The sequence below is a fragment of the Rattus norvegicus genome, chromosome 20 (genome assembly GCF_036323735.1).
Source record: "Rattus norvegicus strain BN/NHsdMcwi chromosome 20, GRCr8, whole genome shotgun sequence".
Classification (NCBI taxonomy): domain Eukaryota; kingdom Metazoa; phylum Chordata; class Mammalia; order Rodentia; family Muridae; genus Rattus; species Rattus norvegicus.
In genome coordinates, this window is record NC_086038.1 from 48,642,082 (window position 1) to 48,663,032 (window position 20,951).

The 20,951-nt window shown below is 47.1% G+C and overlaps 1 protein-coding gene across 2 annotated transcripts; it reads left to right on the plus strand.

The window, feature by feature from the left end:
• The first annotated feature begins 13,467 nt into the window (after window positions 1-13,467).
• Window positions 13,468-19,705, plus strand: Cd24 (CD24 molecule). 2 transcript variants are annotated; one of them, XM_063278972.1, is made up of 3 exons: window positions 13,468-14,025; window positions 14,363-14,539; window positions 18,001-19,700. In XM_063278972.1, exons 2-3 carry the CDS (start codon window positions 14,471-14,473, stop codon window positions 18,160-18,162), a joined length of 231 nt encoding a protein of 76 aa, XP_063135042.1. In that variant the 5' UTR covers window positions 13,468-14,025; window positions 14,363-14,470; the 3' UTR covers window positions 18,163-19,700. The 2 variants fall into 2 exon arrangements, with proteins under 2 accessions (XP_063135042.1, NP_036884.1); NM_012752.3 differs by lacking the exon at window positions 13,468-14,025 and having other exon boundaries at window positions 14,396-14,539; window positions 18,001-19,705.
• The last annotated feature ends 1,246 nt before the right edge of the window (window positions 19,706-20,951 follow it).

Below are 20,951 nucleotides of genomic sequence, written 5' to 3' on the forward strand. Positions count from 1 at the left end.
CCACAGGTGACCCTCCTGCAATATGTAGATGATCTTCTAATGGCAGCAGAGACCAAGGAAGACCGTCTTAGGGGCACCAAGCAGCTGCTGATAGAACTGAGCAAATTGGGTTATCGAGCCTCGGCCAAGAAAGCCCAAATCTGTCAATGTAAAGTGAGCTACCTGGGGTACCTGTTAGAGGATGGGAGGCGCTGGTTATCAGAGGCCAGGAAGGAAACCATCCTTCATGTCCCTGCCCCGAAGACCCCCAAACAAGTGTGAGAATTTTGGGTGATGGCTGGCTTTTGTAGGCGTTGGACTTCTGGGTTTGCTGAGCTAGCAGCCCCCTCTACCCCTTGACTAAGGCTGGACAATCCTTTTACTGGGGTGAGGGAGAACAACAGGCATTCGATGCCATTAAGAGGGCTCTCTTGGGAGCACCTGCACTCAGGCTGGCCCTTTCTTCTGTTTGTGGCTGAGTACCGAGAGATACCTAAGGGGGTGCTGATCCAATCATTGGGCTCATAGAGATGCCCCATTGCTTACCTGTCAAAGAAACTGGACCCACTAGTGGCTGAATGGGCTGCCTGTTTGAAGATAATAGTGGTGGTGGCAGTACTGGTTAAGGATGCAGATAAGCTGACTTTGGGACAGGATTTGACTGTGACAGCCCCCCATGCCCTTGACCCTGATCCCAAGGTATCTGCCCATGAATGTTTGCAGGTCCTGGCAACAGAGGAACAGGGATGGTGGAAAGATATATTTGACCAGTCACTGCCTGACACTGAGGTTACCTGGTTCGCTGACGGCAGCAGCTATCTCCTAGATGGGCAGTGTAAGGCTGGAGCGGCTGTGGTACATGGGCAATGAGTGCTCTGGACAGAACCATTGCTCCCAGAAATGTCAGCCCAGAAAGTGGAACTAATCGTGCTTACCAAGGCCTAGGGTCTGGGAGCTGGAAAGAGAATCAACATCTACACCAATAGCAGGTAGGCTTTTGCCACTGCTCACGTCATGGGCAATATGCTAGCAGAGGGGGCTCCTGACATCCAATGGCAAGAAAATTAAGGACAAAGTCGAGATCAAGGGACTCTTGGAAGCTCTCCTTAAACCACTAAATGTGAACGTCATCCATTGCCCAGGCCACCAAAAAGGAGAGACAACTCTAGGGGAAACAACATTGCAGATAAAATGGCAAAGAAGTCCTGAGTTCAATTCCCAGCACCCACATGGTGGCTCACAACCATCCATACTGGGATCTGATGCCCTCTTCTGGCATGCAAACAGGACTCATGTGGGGCGGCGGGCTGTGAAAGGCACCCTGATTCCTGGTTGAGATTGGTCGAGTCCCTGGGGACCCTAAGGGACTGCAGGAGCTCCCCAGTTTCCCAGGAGATCAGACCCCTGTCATATAGCTACTGCCCTCCACAGCCCCCTGTAGAGAGGTTTGAGACAGATCAGTCACACAGAAGCAGGACCGCACCTCCAAATATGTAGATGAGGTCTTCCCAAGCTCTCAGGCCAAGCCAATAGGAAGTACCTACTGTCAGACTCTCATTCACCCCAAAACTATATATAAGAATCCTATCCAGAAGGATTAAAGGTGTGTGAGAACTACTCTGTCATCTGAGAGCTTTTGTTTTAAGAGCTGTAACACCTCCACTTGGGGAAGACATATGCTTTCCCAAAGAACTCTCAGCCAGAAGCTCCCCTGAACCCCTCACCGGCTAGTCAGCCTCCTGCTGGCTCAGCTCACAGACTTCCTCTGGCAGCAGCAGAAGCAGTCCCTCCTCCCTGCCAGAGTTCTCTCCCCTTCACCTGAACCCACACACCTAGCCTGACCAGAGATCTCAGCGGGAGGCCTCCAGTACTGAGGGCCCACAAACTCATACATAAATAAATAAAATTTAAAAAGTAAATATAATTGTTTTTTTAAAAGAAAAGAAATCCTGGTGTCACGTGAGGACCGTGAGCTAGCTGTTCATCAAGGGGGCCTCTGTGGCCTCGAAAACAATGCAGACTCTGACCACTGCTCTGGTCGCCTTCCAGAACAAAATAGCAGGACGGTCACTGAGGACACTCACCCTGGTTTGCTCTCAGGTGTTTCCTTAAAGACCATGAACAAAGGCAATTTAGGGAGGAAAGGGTTATTTCTATTACACATTGCAGTCCATTAATGAAAGAAGTCGGTACGGGAACTCAAAGAGAGCAGGAACTTGTTGAGCGCTTAGGGTTTTTTGTTTGTTTTTGTTGTTGTTTCTTTTTTTCCAAGACTAGGCTGTCCCGGAACTCACTCTGTAGACCAGGCTGGACTTGAACTCAGAGATCTGCCTGCCTCTGCTTCCTGAGTGCTGGGGTTAAAGGCATGCATGATCACCGCCTAGGGACTAGCCAAGTACGAAATACATAACCTCAGCTCTCAGTTCTCAGTCCATTCAAAGTGTTCTTTTATCACACATGTGCTTATGACATAGCGTACACATGGGAGTCAGAGGACAGTTTAAGGAGAGTTGGTTCCCTCCTCTTACCATGTGGTCTAGGGAGATTGAACTCAGGTTACCAGATTTGTCAGCAAGCCCCTTTAACTAGCCCCTAAACATATATTCTTTCAATGTTAGAGACTGAAATCTGGGTCTTGTACATAGGACATTTATCGGTCTATCTCTATCTCTCTATCTCTGTCTGTCTGTCTCTCTATCTACCTATTTCTGTCTGTCTGTCTCTATCTTTATCTGTCTATTTCTCTCTGTGTGTCTATATATCTCTATATCTCTATATCTCTATATCTCTATATCTATCTATCTATCTATCTATCTATCTATCTATCTATCTATCTATCTATGGTCTCTCTATGACCCTGGCTGTCCTGGAACACACTATGTTTACCAGGCTGGCTTTGAACTCACAGAGATCCACTGCCTCTGTGTCCCAATTAAAGGTACATGTCACTATGCTTGGCAATTCATTTTACATGGGTATTTTGTCTGCATGTATGTTTATGTACCACTCATGTGTCTAGTACCCGAGGAGGTCAGAATAGGGTGTCACATCTCCTGGGACTGGACTTGAGAGTCTCATGTGGGTGCTGGGAATTGAACCCTTCCTTTTCAAGAGCAGCAAGTGCACTTAACTGCTGAGCCATTTCTCCAGCCCTGGTCACAGGAAGTATTTTGAAAAAATGTATAGAGATAGGGGCCAGAGAGATGGCTCAGTGGTTAAGGGCACTTGCCACCAAGCTTGATGACCTCAATTTGACCTCTGGAAGCCAACCGGTGAAAGGAGAGAACTGATTATAGAAAGTTGTCCTTTGACCTCCACATGTGCAGCATATCATATTAAGTTCAAGGCCAGCCTGGGCTTCAAGGCCAGCCTGGGCTACATAGGAAGACTCTGTCTAAAAAGCAAATGTCATTACTGGTTACCTCTAGTGGGTGGGCTAGAACTGAGAGAGGGGTTGGACAATGCTGGGAGCTAAACTCAGGCCTTTGTACATACAAAACAAGGGATCTACTTCTAATGTGAGCTGTATTCCCAGCCTATACATATACATTTACTTATACATGTGTGTGTATGTGTGTGTATATGCACACATACATATATATGTCTGGGTTTTTGTTACTTTTGCTGTGTTTTGTTTTGAAACAGTCTGTCTTAGGGTTTTACTGCTGTGAGCGGACACCATGACCAAGGCAACTCTTATAAAGGACAACATTTAATTGGGGCTGGCTTACAGGTTCAGAGGTTCAGTCCAGTATCATCAAGGTGGGAACATGGCAGCCTTCAGGCAGGCATGGTGCAGGAGGAGCTGAGAGTTCTACATCTTCATCTGAAGGCTGCTAGGAGACTGGCTTCCAGACAGCTAGGATGAAGGTCTTAAAGCCCACATCCACAGTGCCATGCTTACTCCAAGGCCTCATCTCCAAGTGGTGCCACTTCCTGGGTCAAGCATATTTAAACCACCGCATGGTGTCACTATGTAGCCTTGACTGGTCTAAAACTTACTTTGTAGACAAGGAACTCAAGAAGATCCTCCTGCTTTTGTGTCCAGAGTGATGTCATTCTGTGCACAGCTTGCATTCCTGGTGCAGATGGAAGCCAGCCACAAGAGGGCATTGGATCCCCTGGAAATGGACTTGCAGAAGGTTATGAGCCACCAGGACTTGAACCCAGGTCCTTGAAAGAGCAGTCAATGCTCTTAACTGCTGAGCTGTCACTCCAGCCTCAGAGTTACTTTTACCTGCAATGAAATGTACAGGTAAACATTGGGAAGAATCTTCATTTTTTAAATCAGGGCTCTGTACAAGTTTAATGGAGGCACCTTCTTCAGCAGAGATAATTAAATGTATCTGGACCTATTTTAATGGCCCAGAAGACCAAAATGCTTTTTTCTTAGAGTGACATGGTAATGCTGTATAGAACCAGATGTAAGTCAGCATCTGTTTTAGATATGCTGAGTGCAATCTTGGAAGAACCCTGTTAACTGATTTAGAAGGGATTTTACACAGATGGGAAATGAGGTCGTGTTTCAGGTTCCTGTAACATCTCCTTCAACATGCCGTTGCTCTGGGTTATAAAAATATTTTATCCAGCTTTCCAGCCTACTTAAGACCGCACTAATCTCTCACAGCCTAAGAGTTGCTGTTGCTTTAGCCCCGACAGAATAATAAAATCCAAGAAAAGAGCTTGGGTGTAGCTTAGTGAGTGGCAAGAGCACATGTGCTAAATGTGTGCACCAACCACCAAACTAAAGCCTCCACACTGAAGAAAACAGAAGGATGTAAAAATAGGACTGAACCATGCTGCGTAAAAGATGCACAGAATCTTAAACTCTTCGGGTTTCGCTGTTCGGAACTGAGCAGAGGATCACGGGACTGAGCAGAGGATCACGGGACCGAGCAGAGGATCACGGGACTGAGCAGAGGATCCTGGGACTGAGCAGAGAAACACGGGCTTGCACTTGTAGTGTCGCATGCCACTGAACTCTGGAGAGGTCTGCAGATTCCTTTTGTGAGGTGAGAGTGGGATTTCATTTTTAGAACTTAATTATCTCCATTAGGTCTGGACTCTGCCTCCTGCCCCCAGGTTGGGCGGGAGGCGCAGGAAGAACCTTTTTTATCAGAAAGAATGACCAGCTCAGGCCTTCCCACGAGGATGATTCTGTTTCCTGAAGTGTCCACAACCTCTATAATTCCAGAAACTGCAGGGAGAACAACACATAACACCTGATGTTTGCCGGGTGAGCTCTCTTTCTACAGCTCAGTTCCCTGTTCTTTTCTTCATTTTTTTTTTTTTACCACAAACCTTGTGTGTGTGTGTGTGTGTGTATGTGTGTGTGTGTGTGTGTGAGAGAGAGAGAGAGAGAGAGAGAGAGAGAGAGAGACAGAGACAGAGACAGAGAGGCACACAGAGACAGACAGACATCTGTACTTGAAGGAATGTAGTCTTCCAGTTGTGACAGGACAGGCAGGTGAAATGGGAGAAGCTAGAATTTCTGTCTGAGAACCACTGAGTGACGGATGCACAAAGAGCTTCCAAGGCAGGCTGGGAATGAAATCCTGAAGCCACAGGGAAGAGAAAGTGGGCTTCCTCTAAACGTGTTTTGTGTGAGTTTGGGAGGTCAAGGTCACAGAATGCACTGCTTGTTAATTTATTCAAATTATTTTGCGTTTTGTTAATAAGTGATGGTGTGTCTGGTTTACAAGGAAATGTCATTCCTGTGCTCTGGCCGCCAATTCTCCCCCCCAGAGGCAAAGACTACCTGCAGCATCTGTCTCTTTGGAAAGACCTTTCCTTTGATGTCCTATAGTGTACTCATTGTTAGGAATTCTGTTTTTCCTTATGTTCTCCCCTTTTCATCTGGGTCTCCCTATGTCACTGGTTGGCCTGCAACCTGCTAAGTAGACCAGGCTGTCCTTGAACTCAGGATATCTGCCTGCCTCTGCCTCCCAAGGGCTGGGATTTGTTGAGGCCTGCCCCACTCACTCGCCTAGCTGCGTCCATTTTGTTCCATGCCTGCCAGTCATTTCATATCGTTGCTGTAGTATGCCTGCCGGTTATTTCATATTGTTCGCATTGTTGACACAGAAGATAGCTTGACTTGGAGCAGGGTCATGCTGACCACATACCCTGCTGTGTTCTGAGGTTTGTTAGTCTTAAGACATTTCACAACCATAAGTTCCACTTGGGACCAATCAGAATAAAGGTCAGTTAGAACTGTGCTAGCCAAAATAGCTTGAGTCAGAGCCAACCACTGGGTATGAGCTCACTGTGTTTTTTTTTTTTTTACTTTATAATCTGGCCCTGAGAAATGTTCAAGGTCTTGGGGTATGTGATCAATAAACCAAACCCTGTTTAATGGAGACCAGAGTTTGTGTGGTAATTCCTGAACCCAAACAGGATTAAAGGCATGCAGCTAGATTAACAGATCTCTTCTTTGTACGGCTCTTCATGTAAGTCAAATTCCCTTCAAATTCACTGTGCAGCTGAAGTTGGCCTAGAACTTCTGATCCTCCTATTTCCCCCTCTACAGTGTTGGGACTGCAGGCATGCACGGCCACATCAGGTATACATGGCTGGACGAATTGAATCCAGGGCTGTGTGCATGCACAGCAAGCACTCTATCAATTGTGGCTTTATCCAGCGTGGCTCCTACTTTTAAAAATGTTGTAGTAAATATCAAACCCCAATATACCTGTGCAAAAACACATAACTTAGTTATGATATTTATAAGGTATCTGTCTAGATTGGGCACATTTACTATTGCACTAATCTACTTCCTAGCTAATCCTAGTATTTCTTCTAACTCCACCTTTTAAGGCACATAATTTTTTGTCTAGGGTCCTGTCTTTTGAGAATAGAAAGAATAAATATTGTAGTAATGGTAAATGACAAGGTATTTATTTCCTTTAAACCCACCCCATTGAACCGTTCAAAATGTCATCCCGTAAAGCCCAAAAGGTATTTATCGTGTTTCTCATCTTTAAGTATCAAACACACACACACACACACACACACACACACACACATACACACACACACACACACACACACACAAACAAATCAATTTATAACTTTTATTATTTGAACTGGAGCCTTTTGTACCTTTGTCCTCTGTTGTTTGATTTAGGACACTGTAGTCCTCTCAGATTTTTTTATTCACATGTTGGAACTGACTGTAAAAAGACCCATGGCTTCTGTGCTTCTGAGCCTGCTCGCTGTCTTTTGTTTGGGTTTCAGCTGGCAGCTGGCAGCATGTGCACTGATCGCAGGCAGCCTGCATCTCAAACAATTGGGAGAGCAGCTCCCGTGTCCTGTGTAGACTTGGGGGATACAGAAAGGCTCCCTCAGGCATAGACGCCCTGATCAACTCACTCTGTCTCTAAGACAGTTGTGCTCTAGGGTCCCCTGTCCCTCCCTTGGCTCACGGAATCTGACACCCTGATTCACCCAGGCTGGGGTGCTATCCCTGGCTGTATCTGTCTGTCTGGAGCTTGGTGAGGGACCCAATTTTTAGACCCCTCAGACCTAGTCAGCCTTTAATCTATATATTGTTGTAGCCTTAGATCATCTCCCAGCCTTTTATTCAGGGTTGGGGGGCGGGGACGACACAGTGGGCTTTTATCTAAGGTTAGTTGGGTTCTAAGCCCTACGTTGGGCGCCAGTTTGTTACAGTAAACCTCCAACCCCAATATGCCCATGCAAAACCACACAACCTAGTTATAATGTTTATAAGTTTTATGCCTGGATTGGGCATATTTCCACCACCCCGCTCTATTCCCCAGCTATGAGATCTCTTGTTATTTGTGGCTTCTCTAGGTCATACAGTTCTGTTCTATCTTTTTTTTAAACCTCTCTTTTCTTTGTCTTCTTTCTCTCTCATTTTCTACTCTTCCCCCACTTTCTAGAACCTCCTTTCCCTTCCACTGCCCAATCATAGTCTCTAGCCTCCACTTGTCCAGTTAAAATGGAGAGAAGGTTTACACGAAATCACCTGAGTACGTGATCTACTCCTTGTTGGGGCAGCCCCTCTTGAGGAAGCAGAATTAACATCAGAATACAAACAGTAGCAGAGTAACCCACAACATAAAAAGAATCTTATTTTGAGTTTGTACATCTGTATGTCTATACCAGTTTTGGAGAGGCTAGAGGTTAGGTATCTTCTTCTCCTGTTAATGTTTATCTTATTATTCTCTTGAGCCAGAGTCTGGCCCTGAACCTTGTTATTTCAGCTTGGTTGACTGGCTCATGAACTCCTGGATTCTGTCTGTAGCCCATTCTGGCACCGAGGTACTCCTCCTGCCTCAGTCTTCTGAGGGTTGGAATAACACTCTTGTACTTCAAGATTGAAAAACTTTATTTTTTTGATGCGTATGGGTGTTTTGTCTATATATGCATTGTCTGTGCACCACTTGTATGCCCAATGCCCATGGTGATCGGGAGGATGCTGTCAGAGGCCCATGACCTGGAGTAACAGAAGCTTGTGAGCTACCATATGGGTGCTGCAAATTGAACATGGGTCCTCTGGAAGAGCAGCCAGCAATCTGAAAACACTGAACATTCTCTTCAACTCCAGATCTTTTTTTTTTTTTTTAATTTATCTCTTGCTGCATGTATACCTGTGTGCCAGAAGAGGGCATCAGACCCCATTAGAAGTGGCTGTGAGCCACCATGTGGGCACTGGGAATTGAACTCAGGACCTCTGGCAGAGAAACCAGTGCTCTTAACCGCTGAGCCATCTCTCCAGCCCCAGATCTTACTTTTTTAAACTTAATAATTTATCATGAGCTGAGTGTGGTGGTGCATGCCTTTATTCTTAGCACGTGAGAGGCGAAGGAAGGTGGATTTCTGTGAGTCCAAGGTCAGACTGGACTGCACACTGAGTGCATAGGGAAAAAAAATCCCACTCAGAAAACAAAACAAACAAACAAACAAAGTTTAGGGTCATCTTTAGCTGTATGTCAGAACCAGCTAGAGTCCATGAGACCCTGTTTAAAACAGAAAAGGAGGAGGAGGAGGAAGAGGAGAAGGAGGAGGAGAACAAGAAGAAGGAGGAGGAGGAGGAAGAGGAGGAAGATGAGGAGGAGGAGGAGGAAGAGGAGGAGGAGGCGGCAAGGGACTGGAGAGATGGCTCAGCAGTTAAGAGCACTGGCTGCTCTTCCAGAGGATCCAGGTCTGCACACAGCCATCTCCAGCTCTGTGGGATTTGGTTCCCTCTGCCTTCCTTGGGCACTGCACCCGTGTAGTGTGCAGACATACACACAGATAAAACACCCATTCACATAAAACAATAAAACATACACTCCAGGGCAGGCCCCATGTCCGGGAGTAACTGGTAACACAAGGTGATGGACTCCATGGGAGAACAGGGTCATCTAGAGTCCATCAGGTTGGGGTGCTTGCTTCAGGTCCGATGACCCTGAGTTGGATCCCCCGGGAAAAGAGACCTGACTCCTGCAAGTTATCCTCTGCATCCACATGTCCCCTCGCCGAGTAAAGTAAATAAATAAATACATGAAAAATAAAATAGGTTGAGAATTTACCACAGAGATTTCTTCATGGAATACATACACATACATGTACGTATAGTATATATGTATATACACATAATACACGTAATATATAAAAGAATATAATGTCCTTTTGCACTCTCTAGTGGCTTTATATTATTTAACGGTATGGATGGGTTAATTTCTTTAGCTAGGTCTCAGGTTTTGGATGATTAAGTGATTTTCAGTCTATTACCGAATAGCAAATATCACTGCACATCAATCTTTGTATAAGTCAGTTTTATTGCGGTTGATGCTTTGAGACAAGCATTTCTCCATGTAGCCCAGGCTGTCCCGGAATTTCACTCTGCTGACCAGGCTGGCCTCAAACTTAGAGATCCACCTGCCTCTGCCTCCCAAGTGCTGGGATTAAAGGGCACGCCACCACCGGGCTGTACAAGTTTATCTCTCGACTACATTTAACATTAGACTTGCCAGAGGGAGCCAGGCAATGTTAACACCAACAGATGCATCCTCTCCTACCGATCGAAAAGCTTTTTCTCATATCCCTGAAGAACAACAGTTCCTGAAACTTTGAACTTACATTTTGGCCAAAGGCATTAAGAGGGATCCTTCTTTTTATTTAATCCCCTTAAGCAGCGGCGATAACTCCACACCGGGGCACTTCAGCATGGACAGACTTACGGACAGCCTTACTTAATTTGCATCTAAAAATAGTCTGGACCTCTTTCTATTTACAGTTGTTTTCTTGTTGGGTGAAGCTGAAGATCTGGGAGAAATTGAAAAAAAAAGCTATAGGAGAAAAAAAAAGCTACCTAACTCCAAAAGAAACTCACTGTGGTTAGTAACTTCCCGATGGTCACAAATTCAGGACAAAATTCAGATGAATTTTTGTCAGATGAAAAATACTTCATCTCATTTATTTATTTTGACAACCAACGTTAACAATCCAATTGGCCAGCAGAGGGCAGCACAGCCCCACAGAGTGTCCAGGAGACGCCACCAGCTGATTAAACAGGCTTCAGCAGGGACTTAAGACCATAGCCGGAATTCTAACCCACTTTGTCACTTCCCCTGCCTCCAGGCTTGGGACTGGTGAAAGGGAGGGAAAAGGCTTGCCTAAAAGACCAAGATAAACTGAGGAACTGAATGTAGCTAAGCGCAGGGCAGCATAGAAATAGGAAAGAAAGCAGTGTTGTAAAACCAGCATTATTAAATAGAAGGGGGGATTTTAATTAAATGTGATTATTTCAGTCACTGCACAATAAAGTCCAGAAAGTATCCTTTATTGTGTTAATATCTTCACATCCATTCGCTAAAAGTGTCAAATAATTTAGCTCTGTATTTAATCATATTTTCCTAAAAAAAAAGACTTATCTTTTAAAACTCAAAATGCAAATTAACCTTATTCTTTAATGTTAGTCCATTTATCTAATATTGAGTGCCAGGTGAAGAGGATATGGGGGGTGGACACAGTCTCTGCATTCCTGCCCCACGTCCACATACCAAGGATTGAACCCAGGGCCTTGTACATACTAGGCCACTTGTAGCACCAAGCTACGTCATCCGCCCTGACTCCTGTCCTTTTCAACAGAAACCTGGATGAGGAAACTTTGTAACTTTAGAAGTGGCAATCATAAATGGGTTCAGCAGCTGTGGCCAAGTTTGTTAACTTCTCTGTGTCTCAGAATAAAAATGATACGGACGCCACCTGTGTTGTTGACCTTACAGATGCATAAACAAAATGCCACACAAGGGCATTTCAGGCCACACAGCCCCACAGATGGCTCGGCAGGAGAAAGGTGCTCACCATCAAGCCCGATGATTGGAGTTCGAATCCTGAAACCCACATGGTAGAAAGACAACATATCCTCTGACCTTCGCATGTGTGCTGGGGCACAAGTAACCCCCACACCCCCAACAATAATAGGTAAGGAAGTAAGGAAGAAAGTAAATAATAAATAAATGGGACAGGCAGGGAGAGAAAAGAAAAGAAAAGGAACACCATATACAAAGACGCTCAGGAGGAAAAGGTGCATGAATTAAAGGGCCACAGGGTAATGCCACGGCAACATCAGCGGCAGCTCAGTGTGTCCTGTGTGCAAGCGCTCTGCTAAATGTTGTTAGGGCCGCATCCCTGACAGGAGTTGTACTCTAGGTGTTGGAAGCGGGGAAGCTCACTGAAGTCAGACAGGATCTTAGGAACTGGCAGAACAGGCTGGACCCAGGGTCCCTTGAGTGATTCATCTGTCTGGTGGCCAGCCTTCCTCTCCATTGAGCACAGGGGAATTGTACGTCTTGCCATTACATTTTACTCAGGACAGGACCAACATCCAAAATGCCCAGAGTGCTGTAATCCCCATCTTTCTGGAGGCTGAGGTAGAAGGATTCAGAGTTCAAGGCCAGCCCAAGCTACCCCGGGACTGTCAAACAGCAACAAGAAATTTAGACAATTTCATGAAAAAAAAAAAAAAGAAGAAAACCGATCTTATTAATAATAATATATAAACAAGCAGTTTCAAAACCACTCCACACTAGCTTCTTAGTAAAATGTCAATTGGACATTTTCTGAAGAAAAACTGAGGTAAGTGGTAAGGTTCCTTTTAGTAGTGACTTGAACTGTCATTGGCTAAGAGAAAAGCAAACTGTGGGACGCTGGAGGAGAAGGAAGAATGCTCACCAGAGCCAGCTGGAAGCAGAGCTTCTAGAGTCTTATACTTGAGGCTTTGGGTCATAGGTCAGGACACCCTCCTCTGGGCACAGAATGGCTAACATCCTGTGAACACAAAGTTCCAGGGGCCCTTCTGGGCAGATAGGGAAAGGGGCCTTGCTCCAAATTCTGCGGAGGACACGAGTCCTGTACACCTCATCAGTTTGGGGCTGCGGCTCAGCTTGTTTCAAGTCACACAGAGAGGTCAACAGAGAAGGTAGATGCTTTCTGTTTCCTGCTACCTCCGCCAAGGAGCAGATGCCAAGGGAGAGAGCTCAGAGGCAGGCACTGGAGCCCTTATAGACACAACAGTCCTTTGTTGTTTGTTTTTGAGGGTCTTGCTTTGGAACCGTGGACAGCCTGGAACTTGGTCATGTAGACCAGGCTGGCCTTGAACTTGCGGCAGCGATCTTCCCACCTGTGCCTTCTGAGAGCTTGGATTCCAAGCAAGCATTACCACCGCTGGCGTACAGCAATTACTCAATAACTCATTGGCTACAGTAGCACCGTCCGCTCCGTTTTACAGGGGAAGACGCCCCAGCATTTTGCTCGCAGTAAAAAAAAAAAAAAGTCTCACAGCATTTGAGCCAGGATACCTGGCTCCAGAGGCTGTATTGTTGGCTACCTCACCAGCACATTTCCTTAAGCTAATACCAAGAGAAGGGGCGGGAGACGAAGTAAGAGGAAGGAGGGGGAAGAATGGAGAACTGAGGAGAGGGGCAGAAAAACAATCGGAGGGCAAAACCTGGAGCAACAGCAGGAGAAGTCCCCTAGTCTGTCCCGGAGAAGCTCTGAAGACCCGGGCGGGCGCTTGGGATTAGGCGCCACCCTCGGTGAGGAGCCGGGAGCTGGGCACAGAATGACCTTTCTATACAGTGTGGTAACTGTTAGACAGGAAAGTTCACTGGCGCTATACAGAAATTCCTGTGTGTCCAAGCACATCTCACACGTGGAAAGTTACTGAGCGGCTGTGGCTGACCCGGTAAGGCTCAGGCCAACGCAGCCACAAACCGACGACTACGGAGTCCATTGTCAGCCTGCACCCATAAAACTCTGCTTTTACGAGGCTGTTCTGCAAAAAATTGAAATTTAAACAAATTTCCACCGTTGCTAGGTTTGTTTTGTTTGGCTTTTTACGGGCCGCAAAACACGTGGGCTACCACTTTAAATAGGAAGGTCCAGAACCCTGTGATTAAAATTTAAAAATATTCCACCACTAAATAATTTTCAAATTTGCTTTTGAGTTCTCACAAAGGAAGAGGGTCGAAAGAAAGATTCCATTAAAACGTACAGACCGATGACTGCTCTTTTTGCATCGGTTCGTCAAAATGACTTACACGGCAGCTATGGAGGAAAATGGCTTGAGCAAGTACTGGGCAGAACAAGCGCGTCCCCAGAAACGTGGAGATTATTTGGACCGAAACTCAGTCCCTCTCAGTGTCCCGCCCCGTGGCCGTGCGCAGTTGGCTGTTCCCTAGGTCCGGGTGGATGCTGCGGGGGGTTTGCCCGGGTGCGCTCTGCTGAATGCAGCACTAGACCAGCTCAAAACACAAAGCAAGCAGCCGAGCGAGGGGCGGCCGCCCAGCCGAGCATACTCACGGCTGGGGTCCGGGATCCCTGCGATCCCTGCGATCCCTGCGATCCCTGCGGTGCAGCCGCCAAGGGACAGCGCGAGGCGGCGCCGGGTCTGCTCGCCAACCCCACGCGCCACGGCCCAGGGACCTGCCAAGCCTGCCCAGTTCCCCCCTGCAGCGGGCACTTGAGAAAACCCAGCCCCGAGCTCCGCGCAGTCTGCGCGGCGCCCGCGGCTTCGACTTTTCCTGTTGGGGGGTAAGATGGCAGGGCCGGGGAAACAAAGGAAACTTAGGCCGGGCGGCGTGTGTGGTTCGTGTGCTCGCCCCGGGTCCCGTGTGGGAGTCGCCAGCGCCTGTGCACGCTGCCCGCCCCGGGAAACCCTAGCTGGGTCACAGCCCCGGGCGTCCGCCCACCTGCCGCGCTGGCCGCCTCGGGACATCCCAAGTCACCCGGGCGGGCTCCGAGCAGGCGGCGGGGGAGGGGGCGAGAGCGGCGCAGGGGGGTGGGGAGCGGGGAGGCGGCAGGGTAGGAGGAGAGCAGGGGTGGGCGGGCGCCGCACGTCACGGCTATTGTGGCTGTCCCGGTATATAAGGTCCCGCCGGCCGGCCGCGCTCCCCACCTTGCCTGCGTCCGCGCCAGCCGAGCACATCTCCACGCACCGAGCATCCAGAGAGTCGCGCCGCGCGCCGACGGAGCGGACATGGGCAGAGCGATGGTGGTCAGGCTAGGGCTGGGGTTGCTGCTTCTGGCACTGCTCCTACCCACGCAGGTGAGACCCTGCTCTCGGTGTGGCGTGGGGCCGCGTCCTGGGGGCGTGTGTGTGTGTGTGTGTGTGTGTGTGTGTGTGTGTGTGTGTGTGTGTGTAGCAGGGGTGAAGTCCCTACCTCCGGCCACGCACAGGGGTAGGGAGAGAATTTTATGTGACTTGGGGAACTCGTGGAGTGGACTCCCTAGAGAGAGCCCCCCCTCCCCTCCCACGGAGGGTCTTCGAGCTCCCTGCGAACCACACAAAGAGAGGGGACGGTCCCCTTCGGGGGAGCGTGGCACACGCCCATTCTCCACCGTCCAAACTGGTTTGGAGATCGCCCAGGAATCCCTGGTTGTGGCTCTGTCTTCCACCGGGGGTTCTCAGTCCTGAAGCTAGGGACCTCCCGACGCCACAAACTCCCGCGGTGCGACCCCACACCTCCATCCCTGGCCACCTTAGGGGCCCCATCTCAGCCCAGACCCAATGGCACTGTAGAGACGGAGGGCAGGACTCCAGTGTCCCGATTCTCCGCCAGGCTTTGTCCTAGTCCACAGCCGTTTCCTCTCTTAGATTTGTCCCGGGTACAGATCTCACCCCCCAACACCATGGGTGGCGCTGCTCTAGCTGCCTTAGCGAAAGGGTGAAGGAGCCGCGCCCAGAATGAGACCTGAGCCTGGGAGACCAGGGCGGGACTCGGAGAAGCAGACCGTGGCTTTCCACAGCCTTCGGTTCGCTCAGGGATGTCCCTCGGGCTTCGCCCCTGAAAAGTTGGGCGCGCCAGATTTTCGGACCCTAGAGATCCAGGCTCCGGGCTCACCTGGGAGAGCAGCCCAAGAGCTTGGAGCGCGCTTCGTCTTCCCCATCTCAGGCAGGGTAACTGTACCCCATTGTCTTCTCTGTGGGTTGGCTGTGCCCCGGGGCCTTTCTCAGTCCTCCCGAACCCCCATCTAGGAGGGGCTCAGCATCCCGAAACTGGTTGGTCTCACCCGGATTCCCTTCTCAGCTCCCTTCCCCATAGAAATGTTGAGAGGGAGGTGTTGGTTAAGCAAATCAAGGGAGCTTGGTGGAGAACTGTTAAGTGCCAATTTAATAATTAACATGTAAAAATTGGTTGTTGGTGTTGGAGAGGACCTCTAGACACAGATTGAGCATTGGGCTCCGTTACTATTATTATTATTATTATTATTATTATTATTATTATTATTATTTAGGGTTTTTTTTTTGTCACCTGCAGTAGTAAAAGATCTTTGTAAAAATAAAGAACGGTTACTTTCGGGTACCCATAGGACAGGCTCCGTGTTTTAAACAACTTAGCATATTAAGGTTTTCCTTTTTTTTTTTTTTTTTTTGTGGGAATGCCACTTCCTGATCGGACAGGGTCTTATCTTGACACACAGTAGGCCCCCAGTAAGTCTAAGTGTCTGGATCAGGATTTTGGTGTGCGCAAATCTACTTTGGATACGATTTGCACATTTCTTTAGTCAATATTTGCTTAATGGCCTTACGGCTGGAGAACAAAAGGAGCTAATGCAGACACAGGCGGGCTTATCTTGGGATCCAGGGGCGGCCGAAAGTACCTGTGGCTAGATTCTTTACTTGGTGCCACGTCGCCCTCCCTCTTGCTTGTAATCGGAAGCTCTAGCAAGCCCTGGCAAACCCTCCTTTCAGTGAGGGCTGAAAACTCGGATCAGCCTTTGTTCCGTGACAAAGGAGAGTATCACGTGCCTCGCCGGACTGTGCTTTTCAAGGCTTGCAAAACCAGCGGCGAATATGCCACTAGGTTGCTGGGACACAAGAGGAAGCCTCGGTTCTCGGCCACAGAGTCTAGCCAGTCACCAGGCAATGAGCTGGTGAAATTTAATACCAAACCCTGTCTTACGTGCGGGGTGGGGGTGGGGATGTTTTAACCGAAATCCTACTGCCGTAGAGCCAGTATTTTTTGAAATTCAGATTAAATTAATTAATTAATTAATTAAATTAATTCTTGTTATTCTTAGCCTCCGAGCCTGTGCTTACTAGCAAATGTTCTGCCACTGAGTGGCATCCCTAGGTGGGCAGTTCCCACTTTTTCAATTTAAGACAAATTTTTTTTGGTTTTGGTAAGGGTTATAATTTCAAGATTTCAAAGGAGCAGATATATGCTTTTAAGTTTAAATGTTAAGATATTTCCTTAAGGCAATGTTTCCCGGGCTGTTCGAAGCCAGAGACTCAGCACAACCAGGATGGGCTGTGATCCCACAAACTCACAGATCTCATTCACCTGACAAAAGTGTGTGCAGACACACATTCCCTACGACCCCCACCCTCCACCACATACAAGGTTTTGATTGTTTTTGAGATAAGCCCCACTTATCCAACTATGTAGTGCTGACTGGGTTGGTGTTTTGTTTTTTTGTTTGTTTGTTTGTTTGTTTTTTGTTTTGGTTTTTGGGTTTTTTTGGTAGACCAGAACTTAGAGAGACCTGCCTGCCTCTGCCTCCTCCTGAAGTGTCAGGATTTACATGTGCCACAATTCTTGACCACATGTAAATCTTTCTTTCTTTCTTTCTTTCTTCCTTTCTTTCTTTCTTTCTTTCTTTCTTTCAGAATCAAATCTCATTATAGATGGTTGTGAGCCACCATGTGGTTGCTGGGATTTGAACTCAGAACCTCTGGAAAAACAGTCAGTGCTCTTAACCTCTGAGCCATCTCTCCAGCTCAGGTTTTATTTTCTTGAGACAGAGTCTAGGCATAAAACCCAGGCTGGCCTTGAGGTCTAGATCTCTCGGGTTTCATTCTCTGGTGCTAGGGTTACAGATCAGAACTACCGACCTGGCTCAATTACAGTATTTTAAAGATCAAAAATTTTAAGTAACTTTAAAATATCCCCATGTCTAGGGAAACCAGGAAACCTTGCCTGCAATGCTAGCCAATCCTATACTACGGGAACTAGATTAAGCAGATACTTTATTACACTGTGCAGAACTAGAAACTGTTACTCTTGCTCTTAGCATCTGTGGTCCGGAGAACTCTTTGTTTTTGAGACAGACGATCTCATGTAGCTAAGGCTGGCCTCGAACTCGTGACTTCTCTGCCCCTGCTTTCCCAGTGCTGAGGTGGTACATCACCACATAGGGCTTCAAGGACTTTTGCCCTTACTGTTTGTATTCTTTAGGTATCTGCGGAGGTAGTTTTAAAACTAAAGAGTATCGTTTTGGTGAGATTTCAAGTGGGAATGATGCCAAGTAAGAATTCAGAATTTAAAACGTGGCTAAGAGAACAATGTGGGGGAAAAGCAGTCTCAGGATAGAGCGGAGACTGAAGAGTGTAGTTCAGGGGTGGAGCTTGAGTCCTTAGTGTCCCTAAGACCCTGTGTTTGACTTTCTCTACTGCAGCCACAGAGACTGTGACGTGCTTGAATGTTACTACAGAGTGCAAACGGAGCTTAGCTGTGGATGGTTCTGAAAATTTACCTGTGACTTCTCTTTCCTTATGTATTCCAGATTTATTGCAACCAAACATCGGTTGCACCATTTTCCGGGAACCAGAGTATCTCTGCTGCCCCAAATCCAACTAATGCTACCACCAGATCTGGGTGTAGCTCCCTGCAGTCCACAGCCGGTCTCCTGGCCCTCTCTCTCTCTCTCCTACATCTCTACTGTTAGAGACTCAGGCCAAGAAACGTCTCTACTTCCCCATCTAGACCCACCCCGAATGGCAACCACAAGTCCAATGTGAGTGACCAGGAAGAGACAGGTCCACATCAAATCGGCTGTTACCATTACCTCAACAGAAAACACTGAGAATCCGAAATTCGACTGGCTTAAAGGACGCGTGAAGGGTTTGAGAGCTGAGAGATGCCAATATGGGATCTGCTGGAGTTTTATGTCCGAGATGAAGACAAGCATCCAAAATTGACGTGATTTGCTCGAAATGTGGCTTAAGAAATGTGGACACTTAAAACTCTCACTCGAAATCGGGCGTAGGTTTGATGTAGAGGGAGAAGGATGGGGTGTGGAATGGAGGTCCATTATTTTCATTGGTTCCTTCGACCTATAAGGCCATAATGCAGTTAGGTGGTATTCAAAAGCTTCTCTGATGCTATTTCTGTGTATGTTGGAAGGAACTACCAGGTGTTATTTTAAATCCCCGATGTGTTGTTTTGTTACTACTAATTTAATAGGCTAAACTCTAGGTGAAGTCCCACGTCGTTGACCTCTAGTTCTTCTCTCCGGAACAGAACGTTTTACACCCTCCTTCTGTGGCTTTAGGTCTGACATATTGTATTTGACCTTTGTTAGTAATTGACACGGGCCAGGCAACGATGGATTGGAACCCACCCCCAAATCCAGCCACCCCTGAGTAAATCTGATTTCAAAAGTCACAACGGCAAAGCATTTCCCAGTGTCTTTTCTCACTCACCACGGGTACTAAGTTCACTTAGGTGAGCTGGTTCTCCAGAGAGCAGAATTCTGTTGATCTCGGCTAATCTCCAAACGCTGCGTTTTATTTTGGCATATGTCGAGGGCTTTTCATGATTTAAAGCGTGGTCTGTTAGCAAGGCCAAAATTATGAGTCTTGAAATTCTACAGGCAAATATGCAACCCAGCATTTGGGATGTGAGGACTGGAAGCTCTCACAGAATTCACAAAGTCTTTTATACAATTTCTGTAAATACTTTTTTTTTTTTAAAGAGAAAAACAAAACCATGGATCGGAATAACCACGTTTGGAATACTTTGGTTATCAGTTCATATTTTTAGATAGTTTGACATTGGTCCTGTGCCTGAGAGGGGGTTTGGTTCTACAGTAAGTTTTTTTTTTTCCCCCAATTTCCTTGATACACACATACCTTCTAAAACACAGACATTTCCTCAAAAAAAAAAAAAAATTCCTTTTGTTCGCATGGTCACACACTGATGCTTGCCCATTCTGGGATCTAATACGGTCACAGTAGTCTTGATAACCAGAATCATTTTTTTCTCCGTCTTTAGAAACCTACCCGGGAACAAGGAGACCTCACAGACCCGAAGCTACTGTGTGTGTGAATGAACACTCCCCTTGCCTCATACCCGAATGCTGTACATCTATTTGATTGTATATTGTGTTTGTGTATTTATGCTTTGATTCATAGTAACTTCTCATGTTATGGAATTGATTTGCATTGAACACAAACTGTAAATAAAAGAAAGAAATGGCTGAAAGAGCAGTCTGTTGGATCTAAAATGTTTCTTGGGCAATAATTAGGGGGTGAGCATTGCTGTTATGAAGGGGGCACATCTTGTCCTACTAACCAGAACATTACACACCGTAGTTTTGAAAAGCCAGTTTCCTTCCGAAGTTCCTTTTATTTCCTCCCAAGTCTGGGAATAAAGGCGTGTGCCACCACACCTGCCTCTAGTTGACATCTTTGAGCCTTTAAGGCTACACATCTACTTGCTCAGCCACTGAGAACCAGCTCTGCGGCAAGGTACCTGTGATTGATGAAGCTGGCTGGGGAGAATGCCTTTGAGATGAGAGGTGTCTATGTGTTGCCAGGGAGCCCTCTTAGGACAACATCCTCATAGTGGGGATTTAGCTCAGTGGTAGAGCACTTGCCTAGCAAGCGGAAGGCCCTGGGTTCGGTCCCCAGCTCTGAAAAAAAGAAAAAGAAAAAAAAAACAAAACCCACAACAGCCTTGAACCTTAGACCCGATGCGGGAATGGCTTGGAACAGCTCGTTCCAAGTTGGTACCACTTTCTCTCACCTGCTTGGAGGTCTACAAGTCACTTCGTTTTTCCTAAACCAAGCTCCCTCTTGCTTCTTCCACACGTCAAACACATTCTTGGGTTCCCAACATCTTTACTGTGATTCAGGGACCACCAGGAAGGGCAGGCTGGAAACTGCTGTCCTTGGGTGGATTTCCACAAGAATCCTCAGGTCTGCCCTTTAAGCTTAGATGACTAGAGCGATCTTCAACTGTATCTACAGATTGCCCCCCCCCCGCCCCACCTCCGTGAAGTGTGCTAGGTTGCTGTTGGGGTAACTGAGGACCACTTACATTGACATGAAACTGATCAGCACAGTTCATTGTCTCAGATCATTGAATCATGGTTTGTCTCTAGATGAACAGTAGCCTCTCTCCAAGATAGAAGTCTGTTGCACACAACAGAAACACTTCCCAGAAGAAGATACACAGTCTTGGCTGTGTTCATTCCCATCCTACTTTGGTTTAAGTGTCTGTTTTTGTTTTGGAAACTGTCTCATTCTGTATATAGCCTAGGCCAGTCTCAAATTTAGGGTGATCTTGCTTCCGTCTCCTGAGCCCTTGGATTGTGCTGTCACAACCAACTTTTGTTTGTTTGTTTGTGTTTAAACAGGGTCTTGCTTTTGTGACTTAGTCCTTAGTACACTGTGTAGCCTGGGCTAGCCTTGAACCGTGAGCCTTTGTTTCCTGAGAGCTAGAGTTACAGTT